Source organism: Arvicola amphibius, chromosome 9 (genome assembly GCF_903992535.2).
Source record: "Arvicola amphibius chromosome 9, mArvAmp1.2, whole genome shotgun sequence".
NCBI lineage: Eukaryota > Metazoa > Chordata > Mammalia > Rodentia > Cricetidae > Arvicola > Arvicola amphibius.
The window spans coordinates 115,847,916-115,871,987 of NC_052055.2; the positions used below are offsets into that span (position 1 = coordinate 115,847,916).

The 24,072-nt window shown below is 42.0% G+C and overlaps 1 protein-coding gene across 1 annotated transcript in view; it reads left to right on the forward strand.

Moving 5' to 3' along the window:
• The first annotated feature begins 1,284 nt into the window (after window positions 1-1,284).
• Window positions 1,285-24,072, forward strand: part of LOC119823247 (solute carrier family 5 member 4-like) — a 37,668-nt gene continuing 14,880 nt past the window's right edge. The window contains 9 exon segments of the mRNA XM_038343144.2: window positions 1,285-1,308; window positions 1,310-1,419; window positions 2,045-2,088; window positions 2,091-2,123; window positions 5,491-5,588; window positions 7,130-7,189; window positions 13,591-13,695; window positions 20,755-20,860; window positions 22,027-22,107. Coding sequence (XP_038199072.2) covers window positions 1,285-1,308; window positions 1,310-1,419; window positions 2,045-2,088; window positions 2,091-2,123; window positions 5,491-5,588; window positions 7,130-7,189; window positions 13,591-13,695; window positions 20,755-20,860; window positions 22,027-22,107 — 661 coding nt within the window.

A 24,072-nucleotide genomic window follows, 5' to 3' on the forward strand; every position in this document is an offset into this window, starting at 1 on the left:
AAGGCTGTGCGCCACCACCGCCCGGCTTACCTCGAGGTTTTTAAAATAGCCAATAAATTATAAGTTATCAGTGTGGGAGATGAGTAGCAGAAATCACGTTTTAAAAGCCCTATTTTACTGCACTCATCATTTGGTTCTTTTGACCCGGGACTCTGCCCAGTGTGATAGCATAAATAAACGTGGTTTCTTAAAGAAGCCCTGGAGTCTCATCCCTTTGATCAGAATCCACAACACCATAGTCTTGAACTGTGGCATAAATTTCATCCAAATTATAAGCCCCAGAGAAATACAAGGCATCGGAAACCTTGGATTAAATAAAGAATTAACCTTATTTATTTTTGCTTTTGAGACAAGGTTTCTCTGTAGCTTTGGAGCTCTGTCCTGGAACCAGCTCCTGTGACCAAGCTGGCCTCGAACTCACAGAGCTCCACCTGCCTCTGCCTCCCAAGTGCTGGGACTAAAGGTGTGCACCACCACCCCCAGGAAATTAACCTTATTTTCAAGAGATGACTTTTTCACCATAGAGAATTTTGCGTTTTTTTTTTTTTTTTTTGTTTTTCGAGACAGGTTTCTCTGTGGCTTTGGAGCCTGTCCTGGGAAATAGCTCTTGTAGACCAGGCTGGGGCTCGAAACTCACAGAGATCCGCCTGCCTCTGCCTCCCGGTGCTGGGATTAAAGGCGTGCGCCACCATCGCCCAGCTATTTTGCGTTTTTTTTTTTTTTTTTTTTTTTGTTTTTCGAGACAGGGTTTCTCTGTAGCTTTGAAGCCTATCCTGGAACTAGCTCTTGTAGACCAGGCTGGTCTCGAAACTCACAGAGATCGCCTGCCTCTGCCTCCCGAGTGCTGGGATTAAAGGCGTGCGCCACCACCGCCCGGCTTATTTTGCGGTTATTTAAAAGGAAACTTTTTTCAGTCCTTCTGTCCTGCTCTGTCACTCTTTCCATCTTCCTCCTTGGCTCCCTGCCTTACTCTTTCCCTTGTCTGCAGCTGAACCTGGTCCAGTCTTGAATGTGTGTCTTTCTCATCCACGAACACTCTGCCTCATCGCTTCTGATGTATAACCCATTTCTCACTTTTATCATTCTTACTCTAAACACTACCAAGGACACTGACTGCTGAAGGGCCAAGGTCCCAAAAACAGGGCACACAGGAGAGGTTAAGGTCCATGTGTTCAAGATCAGTCCTGATATCTTGCTCCATTTGTCTGAGGATTGATCATTAATCCGGTGTGCTACATAAACAAGACGTCTTCCCTGGGAAGGGAAACAGAACCACCCGAAGCCATGGATAGTACAATAAGTCCTGCTACTAGCGACTCAGACCGAGGAGCATCCTGCGATGTCACAGCGCATTCAGAATGCTGCTGACATCTCTGTCATTGTCATCTACTTCATAGCCGTGTAGCTGTGGGGCTGTGGGTATGTGGGGAACCGTGCAGGCTTCTGGACGGGCACCGGGCTCAGGGCACAGTGTCTTAGAATGGAAGACGGTGTTCCGTGATAAACGCAGGCAAACAATAGATTGTTACTGATGTCGTTGTTGCATCTGAAATCATTTTCTCCTAGCATGTGGTATGTGCTGGGTGGGCTCGTTTCTTAAGATAAACACATATATTTGAATGAGGGAGGCCCGAGAGAGAACAACAGACTTACTCTGATTGTATCTCCAGCACCCGGAGGAGAGAGGGGGAAAACATCTATCTTACCTTCTTTACTTCCCCTTATTGCCTGGATTTCTGACGTGCTGAGGAGGCCGCTGAACTATTAGTGTTCTCTTCATTCATTTTCAGTACCTGGAAATCTATGATGCAAATATTCACCCAACACAGCACAGCCCCTCACGCTTTGTTCACGGCTGACGGCAATTGGCTGCTCCACAGGGAGGATGCTTTCTTAAAATCCTCCTGGTCCCTTGAATTCCATTGAGACTTGGTCTGTGCAAGGATGCTGACGATTCACCCCGATAGCACCCTGGCCAGTGTAAATGGAGCTCTGTGCTGTACCTGCTGCTGTTTATCCTCTCTTCTCTTACCCTCCTACGCAGGCCAATGGTGAAAAGCAACAGGGGCACTGTTGGAGGCTTCTTCCTGTTGGCCGAGATGTGGCTTGGTGGCCGGTAAGTGGGCCGGAGGTTTCTGGAGTAAAATTCATTCATCATTCTCTGCGTTTACACTGGGAATATTAATAGTTGAAGATGTGCTGGTGGCTCCTTTTGAAATCTCCTTGACGTCATGGTTGCGGCCTATAATAGAGAAACTGGAGTGCCACCCACTGAGAGGCTCAGCCTTGCCTCTAGGAGGCCCCGCTTGGCTCTCCTCGTGTTCTTTCCTCAGGATATTATCAAGAATCTTCTGCCGTGGCTTCTTACTAGTCTACACCCCTCTTCCTTTGTTCCCAGTCCTGTGCTAATTTCTGTCCTGTGTCTGGATTCATCCACTCTGCTTCTCTTTCAAAGTCCAGATAAGTCCCTGATCATTCCTGACCTGCCACGTTTTTCTGGTGAGCCCTTATGTTGTATTGCAGTCTCTGATCGTATGCTGCGCCCCTATGATGGGTTCATGGCCATCCCTTTGACTCTTGCCTTTTGGACATTTTCCTTCCTGCTTTTATGTGTGTAACTATTTTGGCTAGATTTCCATTGCAAGAGGCTGCATCTTCCTCTCTGACCCTAGAAGAGCTGGATTTTGTATGTAGCAGGCCCCCAGGATTGGGACTCTATCAAAATCTGTTTACTCATTTACATAGGATGAGAGGAGATGGGGACTGTTAATGACCTGGCTTGCTGCGAGTACAAAACAGACTTTCGTTTTGACAGGGCTGCAGACATGCCTTCCCCAAGCATGTAAGTCATTAGCTAGCCCCAAAACGGCAGCGTATCTCCGTTTCATCCAGGCAGCTGAATAGAAAGGGGAATGTGGAGGTGGCTGAAAGGGTGGGATAGACACAGCACCTCTGGAGGTCTCAAACACCAGTTTTTGCAGAATAATGTCTTGGTATTTCATCCATGGCCTCTCACAAGGACCGCTCTTTGCACTTGCAGCTAAAGACCTGCAGACAACACCACAGAAAGGAAGGCAACTGACACGCGCGTCCTAGGCTAGGAGTTGGGTGGGGATTCCCCTCGTTCTGGAGTACGAGGTCCTTAAGGCTGGTTTAAGTCATAAAACTCTTATGAGGGCCTGGCAGTTGGGCCAAAGAGGCTTATTTAAAAGTATATTGGCAGAAACATCAAAGTACTCTGAGGCAGCTCTCAATAAACTGTAAACATGTTAGGGTTCACGGGCTGTGTAACCTCCAACAACCCAATCCTGCCACCACAGCACGAAAGGTTGCTTGTAGTCAATGTGTATAAACCAGCGAGCCTGGTTGTCTTCCAACAGATCCGCTTTATGGCAAAGAAAACCTTTACTTTCACTTTCCCCCAGATACCATCACTCTTGAGGGTTTAAAACAATTTAGCCGTTCAAAAATCCTTAAATCTCGTTCTTTAATCTGTTGTGTTGATGAGGGCTTAGGCTTGTTCTGTGTCATGCAAGAATGCCTCCTCACCAATAGGCAGGCGACAGGGGAAAACTTGGAAACTCTAAAGTCAAATGATACCATAATCCAATGAACCTAACAGCTGTCTACAGAACATTCCACCCAAACAGCAGCCCATGGGGCTTTCACCAAAACTGATCACAGATAAGGAGCCAAAGCCAGTCTTATCACAAACACTTAGGCAATTCAAGAGAATCATAAGAATCCCACATACTGGGAAATGTAGGAGGAGACCGCCTAGTTAGTCCTGGCTGCTTAGCTCCGAAATAATCACACAGAAACTATATTAATAAAACCACTGCTTGGCCCATTAGCTCTAGCTTCTTATTAGCTAACTCTTACATATTAATTTAACCCATTTCTATAATCTGTATATTGCCACATGGCTGTGCCTTACCAGGTAAAGTTCCCAGCATCTGTCTCTGGTGGCTCCATGGCTTCTCTCTGACTCCACCCTCCTTTTTCCCAGCATTCAGTTTAGTTTTCCCCATCTATCTGAGTTCTGCCCTGCTATAGGTCCAAAGCAGTTTCTTTATTCATTAATGGTAATCACAGCATACAGAGGGAAATCCCACATTAGGGAAGTCTAGAAGAAAGATGAATTCTAGATAGATACAATCTAACAAAGCTGAAACAAGATGAAGTAGTAAATCATTTAAACTGGTGTGAAAAGAAATTCAGACCCTATGAGAATTAGCAGTCAATGGACCAATGAAGTCTTTAGGACTGGTCAAGGAGAAAAAGTTCTTTAGAGATTGGGTGGTAGAATTTCTTCTTTCTCATTCTCTTCCTTTTTTTCACTTTTTTGAGACAGTGTCTCCCTAGTAAAGCCCTGGCTGTTCTGGAACTCACTCTGTAGACCAGGCTGGCCTTGAGCTCAGAGATCCACCTGTCTCTGCCTCCTGAGTGCTGTGATTAAAGGCGTGCACCACCACTGCCTGGCTCTTCTTTTTTAAAAGAGGTATTTTGCTTCATTTTTTTTAAAAAAATTTGAGACAGGATCTCTGAAACTAATTTCTAGGCTGGTCTCAGAGTCAGTGTTCCTGGCCACCCGCCCCCCCCCCCCCCCCCCCCCCAGTCAAGTACCGACCCAGAGGCATGCACTGCTGTACCTGGCAGAGTCACCTGCTGTTTGTTTGTTTATTTGTTTGTTTGTGAGGTAGGGTCTTCTGTACAGTGAAGGCTAGCTTTGAACTTGTGATCCTCTTACTTCAGCCTCCCACCTACCTAGTTTTCATGTATATGCCACCAGACCCAACACGCAAGGTGATAGTTTTACCCTGTGTATGTGTGCAGTGTTGGGTATGTGTGTGGAAGCATGACTGGGTGTATGTGTGTATGAACTTCTGCATTTGTATGGGTATATCCTCATGTAGGGGCCTACAGTTGACATTGGGTTTCTTTCTGGACCACTCTCTACTTCGTTGGTTTAGACAAGATCTCTCCCTGAACCTGTTCTAACTAAACCCAGCTTGATCCAGAAAGTCTCAGTTTCTACCCCTAAATTCTGAGACTAGGGTGGCAGGCACAACTTCCTGGATTTGCTGGGTTCTGAGGTCTTAAGTAGGGTCCTTAACCTTTCACCAAAGTGCTTTATCCACGGAATCCTCTCTCCAGTCCCCTGCAACGCAATGTTTACAGGAAATCATTGAGGGTATTTTCAATTGAAATTCAGTGATATACCCTATGTAAACATCTGGTTTTCTTCTGCTCATATATTATGTCTTCTGTTCAGTAGAACAGAAAGACTCCCCCAAAATCACACACACACACACACACACACACACACACACACACACACTCACACTTTTAGATCATGAACTGCAGTTGGTTTGGGAATCCTGTTCTAAAAAGTGATTGAAGCACAACATTCTCTGTCTGTATCAATAACTCTGCTTTGGCTCTTTTAACATTAGCCACACTCTGTTCTCTTGCATTTCAGATGGGCGCCCTCTCTCTTTGCCAGCAACATTGGCAGCAACCATTTTGTGGGCCTGGCTGGAACGGGAGCAGCTTCGGGGATTGCTACTGCAGCAGTGGAATGGAACGTAAGGAGCGTCAAAGGCTCTTCTATGACCCAACATCCACTTTCACTTCCCCATCGATCAAATGCACTCCTAATTTTCTTCCCCTTCCCGGACCCTGTATTTCTAGGAATCTACTATATAAAATACTAAAGCAATGGTTCTGCCTCATGAGAAACTTCCAAATGAACTTAGGAGTGTAGAAAACAATTGGGCGAGAACCGGCACAGCATACTGAGGGATGGCTTTGGGAGGATGTGCCACATAGATGATGGACAGAACTTGGCACGTGCTACAGGAGCTTATCTTTCCCCCCAATGTTTTTGTGTAGTATGTGCATACTGGTGAGGGGATGACACCAGTGTAGAAGAAAATCAGATTATGGCCAAAGTCCTGGACGGACTTGGGAGTGACTGCGAATCATCATAAGTACCTTTGTTCTTCCCTTGTTTTGTATGTGTCCTAATTTTATATTAGTAGAATGAGGTCCTCCAGTCCACACCCAGCCTCCAGATACGCCCTTTGGCCAGAGTTTGATTCTGATAGTGCTGTGGACTTTGTCTCCGTAGTCACGTTCAGATGGCCCTCTTTGGCGTGGCTCACGGACCTGCAGATAACTCAGCTGCCTCAGTTAACCTGGGACATTGTATGTAGATGAAGATTGCGCTTTAGTTTCCCGGCTGCCCAGACCCGAATAATCACACAAAACTATATTAATTACAACACTGTTTGGCCCATGATTCAGGCGTATACCTAGCTAGCTCTTATACCTTAAATTAACCCATTTCTATTATTTTATATTTTCCCATGAGGCTTGTGGTTTGTTACTTCTTGCTTCTTGGGCGGCTACATGGTGTCTGCCTGACTCTGTCTTCTTTCCTCCTCTGTCTCTGCTTGGATTTCCCACCTTTCCCTGCCATATATAAAGCAGTTTCTTTATTAACCAGTGGCAAGAAAACATATTCATAGCACAAAGAGGGGAATCCCACATCAACTGTGCTTGCCTAATCTCTATGAGATGAGGTCCAGTTTCTACCTCTATAAGATACGTATTATTGCATAAAGTAGTTGCCTCACATGGTTGTTGAAGCAACAATTTTACTACCAAGAACCTACAAACACTATGTGTTAATGATTGTGTCTCTGCTATTGTTTGTCTTGGAAAGTATTATTAGCACCAAGAAGCTTCAGATAGTTCTAGATTTCTTTATCCTTCTGATTGCTTCAACCATTCAAGAATATCATGCCCACTGCCCTGTCATTCAAGGACAATAATTTGTGATAAAGATTTTATGCTTTTCTAGTGGCCCGACTATGCCCCACTCTGCCAGGTCGTCTGGTCATCTCTTACCTCACACCTTGGGTCAAGGCCTATGTCTCAGAAGGTGTTGGCCTCCGAGTCATGAACACAGAGTAAGGAAGGAAGAGATAGCTGTCCAAGGATCTTAATGGTTTCAGTGGAACAAGATATAATAAAACGTCTTTTTTCTGGTTTTCTACCCAATGGTCGAGGTCTCACAAGCAATGCCTCTTTAACTTGACGCTCTCTCCTCGCTTTCTTACAGGCCCTGCTTATGGTGCTAGTTCTCGGGTGGGTGTTTGTTCCCATCTACATCAAGGCTGGGGTGAGTATCTACATATCCTCAAACGAGCCTGCCAGAAGTTACCTCCAGGATACTTTGCTTCACTGACATCTCAGGAGTGAAACTTAATACCCAACCTTCTCCTGGTCTGCTGCTAAAAATATACAGGTGACAAAATTCCTGGAAGGGCTCAGTGCAGGATGTGGCTCAGACTGGTGAGGAATCTGTAATGACCACTGTGGCCATCTTTCCCTGGTGCAGGAACTTGAGTCTAGAACTGAGGGAGGCTCAACAGAAGGAATCAGAAATGACCTGGCATTATTCTAAGGGGCATTACCTTTATAGGCAGGAAAAGTCAGACCCCAGAGTGCTAGGGAAAACATACAAACACTAAATATCATGAAAGACCTTGCATTATTTGAAAGTCAGTTAAAAAATAGAGAGTATATGCAGGAAATGTGGTAGGAGACAGAGGTAGAGCTGTGTGTGTGTGTGTTCAATTGTGAAAGACATGCATCCTCTCACCCACGTTCAGGAAGTATGGTAGGAAAACAGAGGTGAGGTTGCACATGTGTGTGTGTGTGGGGGGGTTAAATTGTGAGAGACACGCATCCTCTCACCCTCCGGGAAGTGAGCAGCATGGGCTTTCAGACCCTCAAGGTTCATGATTAGATCTGTGTTCTATTCAGTCATCTGAGAGGAGAATGAACTTAATTAGGTGACCTCTGGGTGGCAATTTAACAAGGACACTGCAAAATAAATCACAGTTTTGTTGGAAGGAGAGATCTTCCTGGGACCTGGACGACTGGCTTAATGGCAGATGAGAACTGAGGGTGGTGTAAAGAGTCAAACCTCCATTAGGGGAGCTGAGATGACAACCGGATGTTAATGGGTTAACGGGGAAAGCACTGATTCCACTTGGGAATGGGAATAGGTGCCTTTGAAGTATGCTTTAGTTAATTCCCTGTATCTATGTTTTAGTTAATTCCATGCAGCTATGTTTCAGTTGATTTTATGTATCTATCAAAAGGGCAGAAGTCGAATGCTTTGTAGAGAAAACAGCTTTATTTAGCTCACAGCCAGGGAAGTCAAACCACATGGTACCTGAAACACCTTGGCTGATGCCGCATCAAAATATGGTGAAGAAATAGAAAAGGAGATGGGAGTCAAGCAAGTGCCTGATGAGCACCATTCTCTAAAGAACTCACTCCTGTGGGAGCAGCAGAATCCTGTGGGAGCAGCAGAAAAATTACTAAATCAAACCAAAACACTAGCAACTCTGCTGGGGGACCTCCTGCTCCTACTGTCTTCCCACTGAGCCTAGCTTGTACAGACAGCCCAAGCCCAACACCGTCACATGGGGCACCAAATCTGAACCTCATGAAACTTTAGGGAGACAAATTATTCAAGTCATAGAATTCCGTCCCTGGTTTTCAAAGAGCATGCCTTTCTCACCGGAAAAAAAAACCACACTCAGTCTAGGGCAGTAGATCCAAAACCTGAAGTCAATTTAGAAGCAGCTCAAAAGTCCAAATCCACATTCTTATCTGATTCTCAGGGAAACTCTTGTGGTGAGACTGTAGATTTAGAAGCAAATAACAAACAAAAAAATTTATCTGCTGTCAAAATAAAATGCTGATACGAGGATATGATAGATATTTATGTTTCAAAATGGAGAAACAGGGTCACCTAAAGAGGTTGACATTTCCCATCAATAATAAAAAAAAAATCGGGGGCTGGAGAGATGGCTCAGCTGTTAAGAACACAGACTGCTGTTTTAGAGGCCTTGAGTTCAGTTCCCAGCAACCACATGGTGGTGTCTCACAACCATCTGTAGTTGGATGTGATGCCCCCTTCTGGCATAAAGTCAATAACGTGCATTAGCTCTATAAATAAATACATAAATATAATCCCATCAGGATATAAAGATATATCTTTTCAGATGGATTAATAGACTTTTAGTGTGTCTTATTCATTTCATTGTATTTTTCTTTAACTTTTTTATTTATTTTTCACATAATTTATCGTCCTTTCCCTTCTCCTAACTACTCCCAGAAAGTTATTTTCATTATTACTACACACTCTTCATGCTTTTCTCTCTCTTAAAAGAAAGAAGCTGAGTGGTTGTGGTGCACGCCTTTGACCCCAGCACTCGGGAGGTAGAAACAGGTGGATCTCTGTGAGTTTGAGGCCAGCCTGGTTTATAGAGCAAAGTCCAGGACAGGCTTCAAAAGCTACACAGAGAAACCCTGTCTCGAACCACTCCGAAAAAAGAATGAAAGAAAAATTACTAAATCAAACCAAAACACTAACAACAACCCCCACCCCCCAAAAAACCCCATGGGATCCATTTTGTGTTTGTCAAGTATCTGTGATCATAAGGTCTGCCCGGGAATGTGTTTGGTATACCCAGAGATGCCTCAACTAGACAGAACTGATTTTCCCTTTCTCAGCAGCTTTCTATTATAAATAACTTCTTGTTAGAGGAGGGTTTTTGTGCCCTCTTCTCTGTACTGGGATAGTGTCTAGATTGAAATTGTGCAGGTCATGCATGTGCTGTCACAATCTCTGTGAATCCATATGCTCCTCAGCTATGTTTGGCTAAAACATGCTATTTCTTTGGCATGGCCCATCTCCTCTGGCTCTTAAAATCTTTCTGTGTAGATCTGACTAGATCCCTGTCTTAGTCAGTATTCCATTGCTGTGAAGAGGACACCATGCCCAGGCAATTCTTATTTTAAAAAGGCATTTAATTGGGGCCTAGATTACAGTTTCAAAGGATTTAAACCATGATCATCCTGGCAGGGAGCATGGCATTAGGCAGGTGTGGGCTGGAGAGGGAGCTAAGAGTTACATCCTGACCTGTAGACTGAGAGAGATTCTGGTCTTAGCACGGGCTTTTGAACCCTCAAAATCCACCCATAGTGACATTCTTCCTCCAACAAGGACACCACCTAATCACTGAGCTGAAGGGGAGGGATGTGATAAAGACCTCTCATTTAGTGCTAAGTGCTTCAAAGTCTGTTATTCTCTACACACGGACCACTTGTGGATCTCTGTGCTAATTGTCCTCTATGCAAAAAGAGGGTTCTCTGATGAAGACTGAGTGATGTACTGATCTATGGATATAACATATGTCATTAGGAGACATTTTATTGCTTTGTTCATTTCTTTTCTTCCTTCCTTCCTTCCTTTCTTTCTTTCTTTCTTTCTTTCTTTCTTTCTTTCTTTCTTTCTTTCTTTCTTTTTTCAAGATAGGGTTTCTTTGTGTTCTTGCTGTCCTGTAACTTGCTCTGTAGATCAGGTTGGCCTCAGACTCACAGAGAACCACCTGCCACTGCCTCCCAAGTGCTGGGATTAAAGGTGTGTGCCACACTGCTGGCTTGCTTTGTTCATCTAGCAAACTGATAGTAGACGGTTTTCCCCTATGGCTCATGATCTATCTTATCTCAGGTTCTTGGCATCATTAACAGTGTCAGGTGTGGGTCCCATCTCTTGGAGCATGTCTTAAGTCCCATCCTACAGTAGTTGGTTACTCCAACAGTGGTTGTATCTTACAAGATTTGTGGGTGAGTGAGACTGGTTATTAATTTTTTTTTTTTTTTTGGTTTTTTCGAGACAGGGTTTCTCTGCAGCTTTAGAGCTTTAGCTCTTGTAGACCAGGCTGGCCTTTATTTTTTATTTTTATTTTATTTTTTTGTTTTTCAAGACAGGGTTTCCCTGTAGTTTCTAGAGCCTGTCCTGGAACTAGCTCTTGTAGACCAGGCTGGCCTCGAACTCAGAGATCCGCCTGCCTCTGCCTCCTGAGTGCTGGGATTAAAGGCGTGCGCCACCACCGCCCGGCTGCGTAGGCGTGCGCCTTTAATGGGTGAAGCTTACAGTTGTGTTCCACCTCTATATAATCTGATCAATGACATAAGTTTGTAATAACTTCAACAATAAGATCTTACCATTAGGTTGTGGAAGGTAACTAGTAGCATTGATAATAGTCTATAATGTTTGCAGTGGGGTTTGGCAACCCATTGGCCAATGACTCAAACAGATAAAACCCATTTCTACTACTGGAGTGTAAACAGAAACTGCTCATTCATTTCCTGGCCACCCAGACTCAAATAATCACACAGAAACTATATTAATTACAACACTGTTTGGTCTATAGCTTAAGCATATTCCTAGCTAGTGCTTACATCTTAAATTAATCCATTTCTATTAATCTGTGTATCACCACAGGACTGTGGCCTACTGGTAAGGTTCTAGTATCCTTCTTCTTTGGCAGCTACATGGCTTGTCTTTGACTCTGCCTACTCTCTATATATCTCTGTTTGGATTTCCTGCCTGGCTTTACTCTGCTAAGCCATTGGCCAAAACAGCTTTATTCATATATAAGAAGGACATCCTACATCACTGGGGGCTTTATTTGATAGTATATGATGTCTAGCTAGGGTATTGGTACACAAGGAAGACAGTTGTAAGAGGCAAGTTCATAGGTTTAACGCTTCTCTCATGTGAGTTAGGTGTGGTACTGATCTATGGGTATAGCAACATGGCATTAGGAGTTATTTTATTGCTATGTTCCTTTACCAGAATGCTAATATTGCGTTTTCCCTAGGCCCATTTCCTACCTAGACAGGTTCTTGGTCTCTTTAGTGCTTTCAGGTGTGATTCCATTTCGTGGAGTGGGCCTTAATATCTAATTACAAAGTGGTTGGTTACTCCCATAACCTTTGAGTCACTATTACACCAGTATACCTTACAAGCAGGTCAATGTTGTAGGTCACGGGGTTTGCAGCTGGGTGATTCTCATGACTAACTTTCTCCTCCAGTAGTATGCAGAGCACACTGCAGGACCGTGAATGCTTGTCAGTAGGGGTGAAACTTCTAGTTAGCGCCAGCTTGACTTCTCCATGATGTAAGTAAAAGTTGTCTTCAGCAATAGGATATACAACCAGGTTGTGGAGAATAACCACATATTGGCAATAGCCTGTGGTGTTTGGGTGTTTACATGGGGCCCTTGCCTTGCCAATGTCAATACAAGATGTAACTCATCAATTGGCACTGCAGGTTTTACTTGGTGGCATAAGATATCTAGTTGAGGCATTATTTCCCTTGTTGTTTGGTGTCTCCACTTAGATTACATTCATATATGTATGCATATTAGGAATTTTCTACAGGAGTAGGTTTCCGTATGCCTTTTCAAATGTCCCTTTTTGGTAATTTTTCTTCCTCACATTTTCTCCTTTCTCTTCTTTTCTATTTCTGAGCCTAGTTAATCCTCCTAGTTTCCCTTTTGTGTCTCCTTAACAGAACATTCACCTTCCCCTTCCTTAGGAAATCCTCCCTTCCCAAATCCTTTACTTGGTACCCAACCTCCGTGGTTATTTGGATTGTATTTCAATTTCCAAAGCTTTAAAAGCTACCATCCAAATATAAGAAAAAACAAAACAAAATAAAGCAATATTTGTCTTTTTGGGTCTGGGTCTCCTCGATCAGGATGATTTATTTTCTAGCTCTGTTCATTTATCTGCAAATTTATTTTTTCTTAACAGCTCAATAATATCCCATTTTGTAAATGTAATGAATTTTCATCATCCATTCAGCAGCTGATGGACACTTGGCAATTATGTATAGAGAATCAATGGACATGGGCAAGGATCTCTGTGGTAGGCTGTAGAATCCTTGGGGTACTTGCCCAAGAGTGGAATAGCTGGATCTTGAGATAGATGTATTCCCAGATTCCTGAGGAACCACTACAATGATTTCCATAGTGCCTATAATTTTTAATTTGCATTTGGGGCATTGAACATTTCTTAAAGTGTTTCTTAGCCATTTGTGTATTATCTTTTGAGAATGCTCTGCTTATATATGTATATATATATATTTTTAAATTGGGTTATTTGTTTTCTCGATACTCAGTTTTTAAAGTTCCTTATCTATTTTAGATACTAACTCTCTTTCAGATATGAGGTTGGTAAAGGTGTATCCCATCCTATAGGCGGCTGCTTTGTCTGAATGACAGTGGCCTTTGCAATACAGAAGCTTTTCTGTTTCATGAGGTCACATTTACTAATTGTTGATCTTAGTGCTTGAGCTCTTTGGTTTCTACCTGGACAATCTGCCTCTTTTTAAGAGTGGGGAATTGATGTTACCCACTTTCACTGTGTTAGGGTCAGTGTATGATTGTTGATATAGTAGTGTTTCTTTTATGAAACTGTGTCCTTGTGCTTGGTGCATAAATGTTTGGTGCAGAGTGTCCTTCCCTATCTCCTCTGATTAGTCTCGGCTTGAGGCTATTTTCTCTAAAATTAAAATAGCTACATCAGATTGCTTCTACTACCCTTTCCCACTTGATTATTCCCAAGACACCATACATAGCTCTTAATCATCCCTAGGTGCTTAGCAGAAATATGTTCGAGGTGAATTCCTGTTGACGTCTCTCTCTGCAGGTGATGACCATGCCGGAATACCTCAGGAAGCGGTTTGGTGGGCAGAGACTTCAGATCAGCCTCTCGGTCCTCTCCCTCTTCATCATGGTGGCCATCCAAATCTCTGTGAGTTCAGCACCCCCTGTCATATTAGCTGTCAGACACTGCTTGATAGGACTGGAGCAATAAGGTCACAAGAGGAGTGTGTGCTTGCTCAACAGCCTGAAGCTAACTTAACCTCCTTGAGGTCTTTTTACAAAGCATCAGTGAGATAAAGGAAAGTTTAAGACATGCTGTGTTCATGTATCCATAGAGGTGTAGATCATCAAATCCTATGTGCCCTCAGAATATAAATCTGCTCTCATTAAAGATATGGAATATATATATATATATACATATATATATATATACACACACACACACACACAAAACTTCTCTTTAATCCTTTAATAGTTATTCATTCAGCAATAGAGGACACATCTTCTCTCCTTCATAAGCCTGGAGACCAACTCTGTTGCCAGAGGAGCTAGGCAGGGCACAACAGCTTTCCAGCTTTTTTTTTCAAATGTGCCTGTCTATTTATGTGACTTCATCTTTCTATCTTGCTGCTCTCAATATCCTTCCTTTGTTCTGTGTATTTAGTCTTTTGACAGTTATATGACGTGGGGGGTTCCTTTTACTCCTCCCATCTGTTTGGTGTTCTGTACAAATTTTGGACCTTGATATGTGTCTCTTTCTTTAGATTTGGGAAGCTTTTCTTCTGTGTCTTTGGCCTAGGGTTCTTGTCCCTTTCATGGTGCTCTTTCATGGTGTCACAGAGTTCACACACGTTCTCTTCCTGGTGTTGCCTTTTCTTTCTTTTAATTTAACATTTTCATTGACTGAGTGATCCATTTTCTCTACCTTGTCTTCAAGACTTGATATTTTTTCTTAATCCAATCAGTGTATGATACTTTCCTTTGAACTCGTTAATCATATTACCAACAATTAGGCTTCCATATGACTTTTAAAAAATATATCCTTAGCATTGCTTAAATCTCTCTCCACCTTCTCTTTTTACACATCCCCCTACTCCCATCCTCCCTTCAACCTTTGTATCCCTGCTATATTCCTTTTGCTTTTACCTTTATATCCTAGATGTCTCCAGAAATACTCTAAGTTAACATAAATACAAAAATTAAAAGCTAAGATTCACATATGAGAGAGGACATGTGGCATTCGTCTTTCTGGGCTTTGGTTTCTCCAGTCAGTCTATTTTGATAGTTTCATTTTTTATGAAAATTTCATAATTTCGATTTTTAGACAACTAAATGAGATTCTTTTGTGTTATGTGTCACATTCATTTTACCCCTTCATCAGCAGACGTGATGTAAACCACAAGTATTCTATGGTAAGAGCACAGTTGACAGACCCGTGGACAGATCTCTAGAAGTGTGACCTGGCGGAGAACCTGATTTGCAGAGCTTTGGGAACGCATTTGTCTTTTGGACAGTGACTGTCAATTGTGTACAGATCTTGTGAAAATGTGACATTTTCCCCTTCCGTAACGGGACTCATCCCCAAATACCCCAGCAGTGTATAACTCATCCTTTAAACTTGACTTTTCCTGTACGGGCAATTGTATACCTTCTCCCACACTACGGGGCCCTGGTGTGAAAGCATTCACTCAGCAAAGCCTTTGTTCTCATAGTCAAATCTACATAAAGCTAGACTCCCACAATTATCTTTATTGACAGAACTTATTGACAGAAAGGAGCCCTGAGCAGGAGGCACTGAACAGGAGAGACAGTTCGTCTGTTCTTATCGACAAACAGGTCTGGGTGACCCTGAATTCTCTAGCAGCAGACTCAGGAAGGTGTAACCTTTTGTAGCCTTTTGTTCACCCTATTAGTATTCTGTATTTACCCTTCAACTTGGTTTCAATTAACATAAGATCGTAGTTTAGGAGATTAACTATTTATGTCTTTACCCCTAGAGACACAGGAAAAAGGCTTGAGTCACTAAACCAGCCCCAGAGAAAGAAATTCCTTCTCACCTGGGTGCTGGCAAGTACCCTGTTGGAGCTGGAAGCAAAATGTCCAAAGTAATTCCCTTTAATTCAGCTAGCAAGATGCTGATGCAAAGCAAGCACTTTCACCTTCCAAGGCTGGCGGGTTACTATGGCTGTCACAATGCACAGCTGCCCAGTAAGAAAGCAGAAGTGCCCAGAGTGCAACAGCTCTGTTATGTTTTTCTACAACCACTAACCACAAACTTCTAGATTAACTAGTTACACTTAAGAAATGTAGTTAGTGCACAAAAACGTCTTAGAATTTTGTATTGATTCTTAATTAATCCTCCTGGTATCTGCCAGGTAGCTTCACAACCATGCCTCCCCGTCTGAGACTTAAGGCACCTCCTTGTCAGACTTACCTGTTTCTGTGACTCTGTGAAATGCATGCTTAGTGCTATCATTATTGCCTATGGAATTTGCTAACTGTGTCTGTGTGGGTATATATACAAAAAATCTTGTGGGATGAGAGGACAGCAAGGGTAGAACAGCTAGGAACAGCAAAGGACAGCAGAGACAAAGAAGAGAAACATCAACAGAGCATTAGAAGGAAACAATAGGACATGATAAAAAGATTTATGCGAGGAGCTGGAGAGATGGCTCAGAGGTTAAGAGCATTGCCTACTCTACCAAAAGTCCTGAGTTCAATTCCCAGCAACCACATGGTGGCTCACAGCCATCTGTAATGGGGTCTGGTGCCCTCTTCTGGCCTGCAGGCATAGACACAGACAGAATATTATATACATAATAAATAAATAAATATTTAAAAAAAAGATTTATGTGAGCTAATTTATTTTATTTACCCTCAGATATCTTAGCCAGTTTTCGCCTTACGATCCTGCTGAATCCTGAGAGGTTTAGTGGGGCTTAACACCAACTTAAACCTCAATACTGACAGACATCAAGGTTGATTCTATTCCCCAGCTTTGTGAAGAGAAGTAGCAATGAACACGAATGTGCAAGGATCTCTGTGCTGTGTAATAGGAAACACAGTATATATCCAGGAACGACACAACTGGATCATATGCTAGTTCTGTTTTCAGCATATTGAGCATCCTCCACCCTGATTTCCATAGTGACTTTATATGGTGGTCAAATCTGTCTTCATTTTAGTAGCTTTCCTTCCTGTCATACCAAGGACTTGTGTTTATCACATGTAGATTATTGCAAGAGAGGGCTGCTTGTTCGTCCCAGCTGCCTGGTTGCGGTTTTCTGTCAGAGCAGGCAGTATCAGTCTCCTGAGACCCCTAAGTTTGCACACATGTAGTTTCTAATGTTCCAGCTGAGGTGGAGCATGTCTCCCAAGTCTACTGGGGTGGAGAAGCAAACAAAACACTGAGATGCATGTATGTGGATATTTGCTGTACTTTCAGAATCTGCTAAGCATTGAAACATTGATTTCATTGCTGAAGAGATGTAGCTCTGGGTGTCAGGTGGATCACCAAGTCTTCTGTGTTCTTAATTTCCTCAGAAGTGAGGTTCCTAGGAAATGAGTTGTTCCAGGGGGCGATCTCTCTGCAGACCTTAGAGATACCAAATTCCAAAGTTACAATCTATGGATTGAGTCTGCTTCTGTTCACCAAGGGCAGGGTCCTTCACATCACTGCCTGAGCTGAGTCTCCTGCTTCTCCCAGTTCGTGGCTTGGCAGAGATAGGCCTACCCACTCTCCCATTACATCTAATGGTCACCCCTGAATTTGGGGCTGAAGCAGGTGGAATCCAAGCTTCCCGATTGGTGACTCCTCCATGGTCTCATGCCTTGGGTAGCTCAATATTAAACAACAGTTTAATATTTAAATTTAATATTTAATATTTAATTATGTTCGGGCTGATTTTTTTGTAACTCAACCCGAGTTAGAGTCATCAGCGTGGAAGGAACCTCTGTGGAGGAAGGGCCTTCACGAGATCCAGCTGGAAGGCATATTTCTCAGTGATCAATGGGGAAGAGCCTGCCCATTGTGGGTGGGGCCATCCCTGAGCTGGTGATCCTGGGGTCTATAAGAAATCAGTCCGAGCAAGTCAGGGGAAGCAGGCCAGTAAGCAGCCCCCCTCCATGGCCTCTGCATCAGCTCCTGCCTCCAGGCTCCCGTCCTGACTTTCTCCCGTGATGGACAGTGCTATGGAAGTGTAACCCAAATAAACTCTTTGCTCTCCATCTTGCCTTTCGGTCATGGCGTTTCATCGCAGCAATAGAAACCCTAACAAAGACCGCTTCCTCCGCAGATAGCACATGGCCACACTCCCTGTAGTCACTGGAAGTGATGGAGAAGGATTCCTCTCTACAACGACACATCCTATCACAGGAGCCGCTGTGAGGGCTGGGATTTGTCCTGTGGGCACTACTGCCAGCCTTTCTCGGGACTGTCTGGTTTAGCTTTTGATCTCCCTTCCCCTCCTGGGGAGAAGGAAACTCTGTGCTGCTTGTCTCTCAGTGAGTCCGCTTATTTCTCCATGTTTCCCCCTGTCCCATCACTCCCTCCATATTTTTTCCTTTGCTATCTTGCTTTGGGAGGAGTCTGTTCTTTTTCATTGATTCCTCTTTTGAAACCCGTCTTCTAGAGGAAGCATCTCATCTGCATTCCCACCTAGGGGGTCACGCTAATATCTTTACTGACAGTTTCTGAAGAGGGATTTGCTTTCACCAGCTTCATACATGTGTGTTCATCCACTCTTCTCATAATCGAGGAACCTGGCAATCCGAGCCATCATTTGTTTGACCAGTTTTATAATGTATCGAAAGTGTTTTTATAACTGCCTCAACAATGCCATAAAAATCTAAGCCCCAAATTCAAGATTGCTTATAAATATTCTATCTATAAAAGACTAATGTGCATAGTCAAATATCGTACTGATTATTTTTATTACAATTTTTATTATTGTTGCAATTATTTTTATAATAATTCCTACTTCTAGAAGTTTTTCTCGGTGAGAATCCTATTGTCAAAGTGATTTTGGTGGTTTGATTTGGGAATTTTACTTAAACTCTTCTTTGTTCAGAACATAAGATGGCAGGTACCCTTACAATCACCTACAAGTTAGAGAAAAATTTTGACTAACATTATCTACACTTTTTTTTTTTTTTTTTTTTTTTTTTTTTTTTTTGGTTTTTCGAGACAGGGTTTCTCTGCAGCTTTTTTAGCGCCTGTCCTGGACCTAGCTCTTGTAGACCAGGCTGGCCTCGAACTCATAGAGATCCGCCTGCCTCTGCCTCCCGAGTGCTGGGATTAAAGGCGTGCGCCACCACCGCCCGGCCATTATCTACACTTTTAAAATTGATTTGTTGCTTCCAAGCTAATATATGTTGGCCAAGGTGAGAATGTCTAATTCCTACATCCTTCATAAAAATCATCATCTTTATTTCTCCTTTTAGATCTTTTTATTGTTATAAGGCTGAAGTCAATTTGTCCCTATGCCTTGCATTTTTGACTCATATAATTATCTTTTTCTTGTTGGTTGGACTATAAAGTTATTCTGTCTAATGTAGTCATTCATGAAGGTTCAAAAGAACACTGTCTCAATCACAGTTTCCATGGATAATGTCTGTATTTCATTAAGCAAAATGCCACAGCAGCACTGTAACAAACTGTTTAATAGTCTGGGATTTGGAGGAACATCACACAGGTTCAAGACTTCAGCTCACAAATCTCTCTCTGGGTGATACAGGCTGAATATTCTGAGCTTCAGCTTCCTTGGTTTTAAAGTAGCTATAAGAGCAACATATGCATCAGGGGTACCTTAGGAACAGTAGAGAAGTGTGGTTACTTAAAATATTTCCAGAGCAGAGAAACAAATTTACTCCAGCCATCTTTTGAAGCAGACCCAACCCTCTATATGAAAAATAAAACCTTACAATCAGAAAGTTTCCATTGATGGGATGCTAATAATAATGTATATTCTTGGTAGAACTCTGGTTAAGAGGCTTTCTATAAGCAATTACTGAGCCTCTCTAAGCTTCAAAATATAGGAAAAAGCTTTTGGGTGTCAGGGACAAAATACCTTTCTTCAGAGTAGAGGCATGGAAATTTAGAAATATTAGTATATTAGTAAAGAATACAAAGATGCAAATAGAAATAAACAACACAGAAACATAAAGGATAGTATCAGGAGGGAAATCCAGTGAGTACTGAAAATTCGTCGGCATTTAATTTTCCAGCAGCTTAATATACCCTTGGCCCCCAAAAGTAGGAGTAAGACAAAAAACTGTATTAACATACAAATTGAAAGTCAAAGGCTACATTCATCGGGCTCACATCCTAGACCAAACACTCTGCAGGCAAACCAATCCCTGGGTGGAATCCCAAAATTTTTCCATAAAGGGAACTAGAATTTATTTGGATCCTTAGACTTTTGTTTTAGGCAGGAACCAACTACTTCGGTATCCCAGGAGTGCGAGGTCTGGCAACTAGCCACACCTGTTGCCTTGAGAGAGCAGAACTCTCTGATTTACAACTAAGTGGGACCTTTGAGGTAGAAACACAATAACCCTGAATGAACTAGAAACAAGTCCCAAACTCTCTGACCTTTGGCATCTTTGGGTCTCCACTTTTGGGACAATCTGTAGTAGGAGGCTGCTCATTTGTTCCTGACTGCTCAGACCCGAAATAATCACTCAGAAACTATATTAAATTAAATCACTGCTTGGCCTATTAGCTCTTGTTTCTTATTGGCTAGCTCTTAAATCTAGAATTAATCCATTTCCATTATTTTATATTTTACCATGAGGCTCATGGCCTACTGGCAAGGTTCCATCCCGTGTCCGTCTCTGGCAGGGCTACATGGCGTCTCCTGACTCTGCCTTCTTCCTCACAGCATTCGGTTTAGTTTTTCTCACCTACCTTTATTCTGCTCTGTGCAGGCCCAAGACAATTTCTTTATTAACCAATGGTGTTCACAGAATACATAGGGGAATCCCACATTAACAGTCCACTTAATTTCATGTCTTTTGAGTACCTACTATCAGTGTACAGAAGAGAGAGTGAAAACTGCTTTCAGGGATATTGTCTTAGCAACGTCTAAGTGGTATCTCAACAGATCAACCCAAGTCTATCAGAAAAAAAGGACAGGTAAATGTTGGAGTACAAAAAGCAGATTTGTGAAATAATATTTCTTTCTCATCCGTACTGTTGATATTTCAGTCAAGCATATTTTCTGGAGCCATATTCATTCAAATAGCTTTGGGATTGGACCTTTACCTGGCGATCTTCATCCTCTTGGTTATCACTGCTGTTTACACAGTTGCTGGTGAGTCTGCAGTTTATTTTACTCATTCATACTGTGCTCTTTTTTCCTTCCCCAATCTGTGATTAGTAACATTGGTGCTAGCCTTCTGATTGCCAAACCAAGGGTACCATTCTGGGGCTGCCATGGGAGTAGAGCACAGGACCAGAACCACAACTGGTTAACACATTAGAATGCTCATAATTAGACTCAAGGGGATTGATCAAGAAAAGATGGATTGGGGAAGCTATGGTCTCACTCAGCTGTGTGTCTGGCACCTAAATCACTATTTAAAATTATTCTTATGAGATATATAGAATGCTTAAATGAAGGAGCAGTTCCAACACAAGATTGACAAACAAAATGTGAGTCTAAAATTGCTTAAAAAAAAAAGTCATATCACAGAATTGAGCCACAGTTTTCACAACAGAAATAGAGGAACTGCAGGGATCAGCTGATTGTGTAAAGTATGTGGCAATAATCCAAACAGACTTTCATGACCCCTAGATGTTGGTCTAATGTCTCGTGCATACTATATTAAAACCATTTCATACATTTCAAATCAGCTGGTATATTTTGTACTAGCTTACTTGAAAGGATTAAAAAGTGGGAACAATTAAAATAATCTGAGGTGACTGTTTTGCAATGAATACAATTTCAGATTCATGAGCAATGGGCCCTGACCTCTGATTTCCCAGATCATCCTTGTTTCTTCATCTATACCTTTGGATGGAAAAATCTAAAGAGTCTAGAATTTAAAGAAGATTTTTTTTGTATACAACATTATTACAAAGCTCAAGCCAGTCATTATTTCTCAAGTGCTTACACTTGAGACAGGCTCTACCCACCTAAATTGGGATAATTGAATAGATAATTACGATAACCTTTCAGGGTATAAAATCTCATGTTCCCCTTATGTAATATTCAAAAACTTACCAAGATGAAATTCAGCCCTAACTCAAAGAACTTTGAATCACAGTAAAACAAGAGAAAGAGGAAATGAGCTAAGTACATTAATACATACTTAGGAGAAACTGATGTCAAGGCAAGCTTCTGGTGCACATGGGAGCTATGATATGTTGCCTGTTGACTCACTTCCGTGTTTGAGATAGAGGAGAGCCCAGAGTTGAAGATAAAGAAATATGAATGTATGGATAAAAATGTTTTGGTTTATTATTTTGTCTCCACAGGGGGCTTGGCCTCCGTGATTTACACAGATACTATCCAGGCTTTCATCATGCTGGTTGGCTCTTTAATTCTCATGGGGTTTGGTAAGTACAGTGTATTTTACCCTGGGTTGGTAAATTGTGGGAGATGCTTTTGTCTGTTTGCTTTGTAGTATTGCCTCCCAGTTTTACTATGTCATATTTCCGTATCATATAGTTCCCTTATTAAGAATGTTAAGAGTAAGTTGGTGATTCCTTCAGCTCCAGTGGATAGAAAATGTGGGTAGACAAAGAAAATCTCTTCAGTCCTAGTAGTGCCAGGCCCATTCATCTGTTGCTAGTCACTGCCATATAAACTTTTCATGCATAAATGTGAACAAACATCTATTAAACCCAGATAGGGAACTGAGTAACAACTTTCTAAAATGTTTCCATCCAAGTCTAACTTAATGAACCAATGAGTTTAGTTGGGTTACCTATAGGAGCATAGGCCAGGGGTTACCTACAGTAACATGAGCAAATTACTAGTAGTTACACCACTGAAGAAAATGCTTCCCTTTACCCAGCAACCACCAACTGCTTATTTTCTCAGAGATGGGAGATGTCTTATACATGTAGTGTGCTGCCCTGTGAACCCCCTTGCCCTCCACTAGAGAATGTTGGTGGGATCTGCCTTGTTAGTATAGCATGTTTTGAGATGTGAATGGCCATGTCATGCCAGAGAACAGAGTTCTGCAACAGGTACCTAGACTACTAGATACAACTATGAATAGTGCCACGATAAAACGGTATACAGGCATTTATTAACTTTGTTTTCTTAAGGGCATTTATCTGGAAGTGATATAGCTGTATCAGGTGGTAGTTCTGTGTTTTACTTTGGAGAGAACATCCTTACTCATTTCTGTAGTAGCTGGACTAATTTACATTTATGTCAATAGTGAAAATTATAACTTGTCCCAAAACCTTGCCAGCATTTATTAGTGTTTATTTTTAAATGACAACCACTCTAAAAGAGGTGGGAGGGAATCCTGATGTAGTTTGGTTTGGATTTAACTGATGGCTCAAGATGTTTAACCATTTTGTCATATTTTAATGGTCAGTTATTCTTCATTTGAAAACGGGTCACTCCCATTGCCCATTTATACCACCAAGCTGGATTATTTGCCCTTTCAATGTTGAAGTTTTTGAGTTTATTTTTTAAGCATGGTCTAACTATATAGATTGAGGTACCTGAAGCTCACTAGGCTGGCCTCAAGATCACGATTGTCACATTCTTTAACCTCTCAAGTTCTGGGAGGTTTTATGCTTTTAAAAGATTCAATATGCTAACTCTCTGTTGGTGAAATACCCAGCAAAAATTTTCTATCATTGTATTGATGCCTAGACAGATGTCCCCTAGGCAATTCTAGATTTTGTCAAGTTCACGAGTATCAAAAACATCATACCCACCACGTTGAACTCTCCAATTTGCTTTCTGAAAACCTTTCTCCCATAGCAAGACCAATTCTCGAGGGAAACCATTAGCATATAAGTATTTGTTCTTTACTGTGGGTTCCCTGTATTAGGTAAATGCATGGAACTTTGACTTTTTTTATGGTTGGATTTTTCTTACTTTTGAGACTATAATACAATCACAACATTTCTTCTTTCCCTTCCCTCTTTTCAAGTTTTCTATTACCCTTTTGGGTTTCTTTCAAATTCGTGGCTTTTTTTTCCATATACATACATATTCCTAACTATAACCTGCTCAGTCTATATACTGTAACCTGTATGTATGTATGTTTTAAATGCCAATATGCCAAAATTTAGAATCACCAAGAAGAGCTCCTCAATTAATGGATTATCTACATCAGGTTGGCCTATAGACATTTCTGTATGGGGTTGTTTTATTATTAACTGAGATGTAGAAACCCACCCTGAGTGTGTGTGCCACCATTTTCATGACTGTTCCCTGAACTGTGTAACAATGAAGGAAATATCCTGAGCATGAGTCTTGGGTCATTATTCTCTCTGCTCGTGCCTGTGGATGTGCTGTAATCAACCGTCTCAGGACCCTGCCTCTTTGCCTTC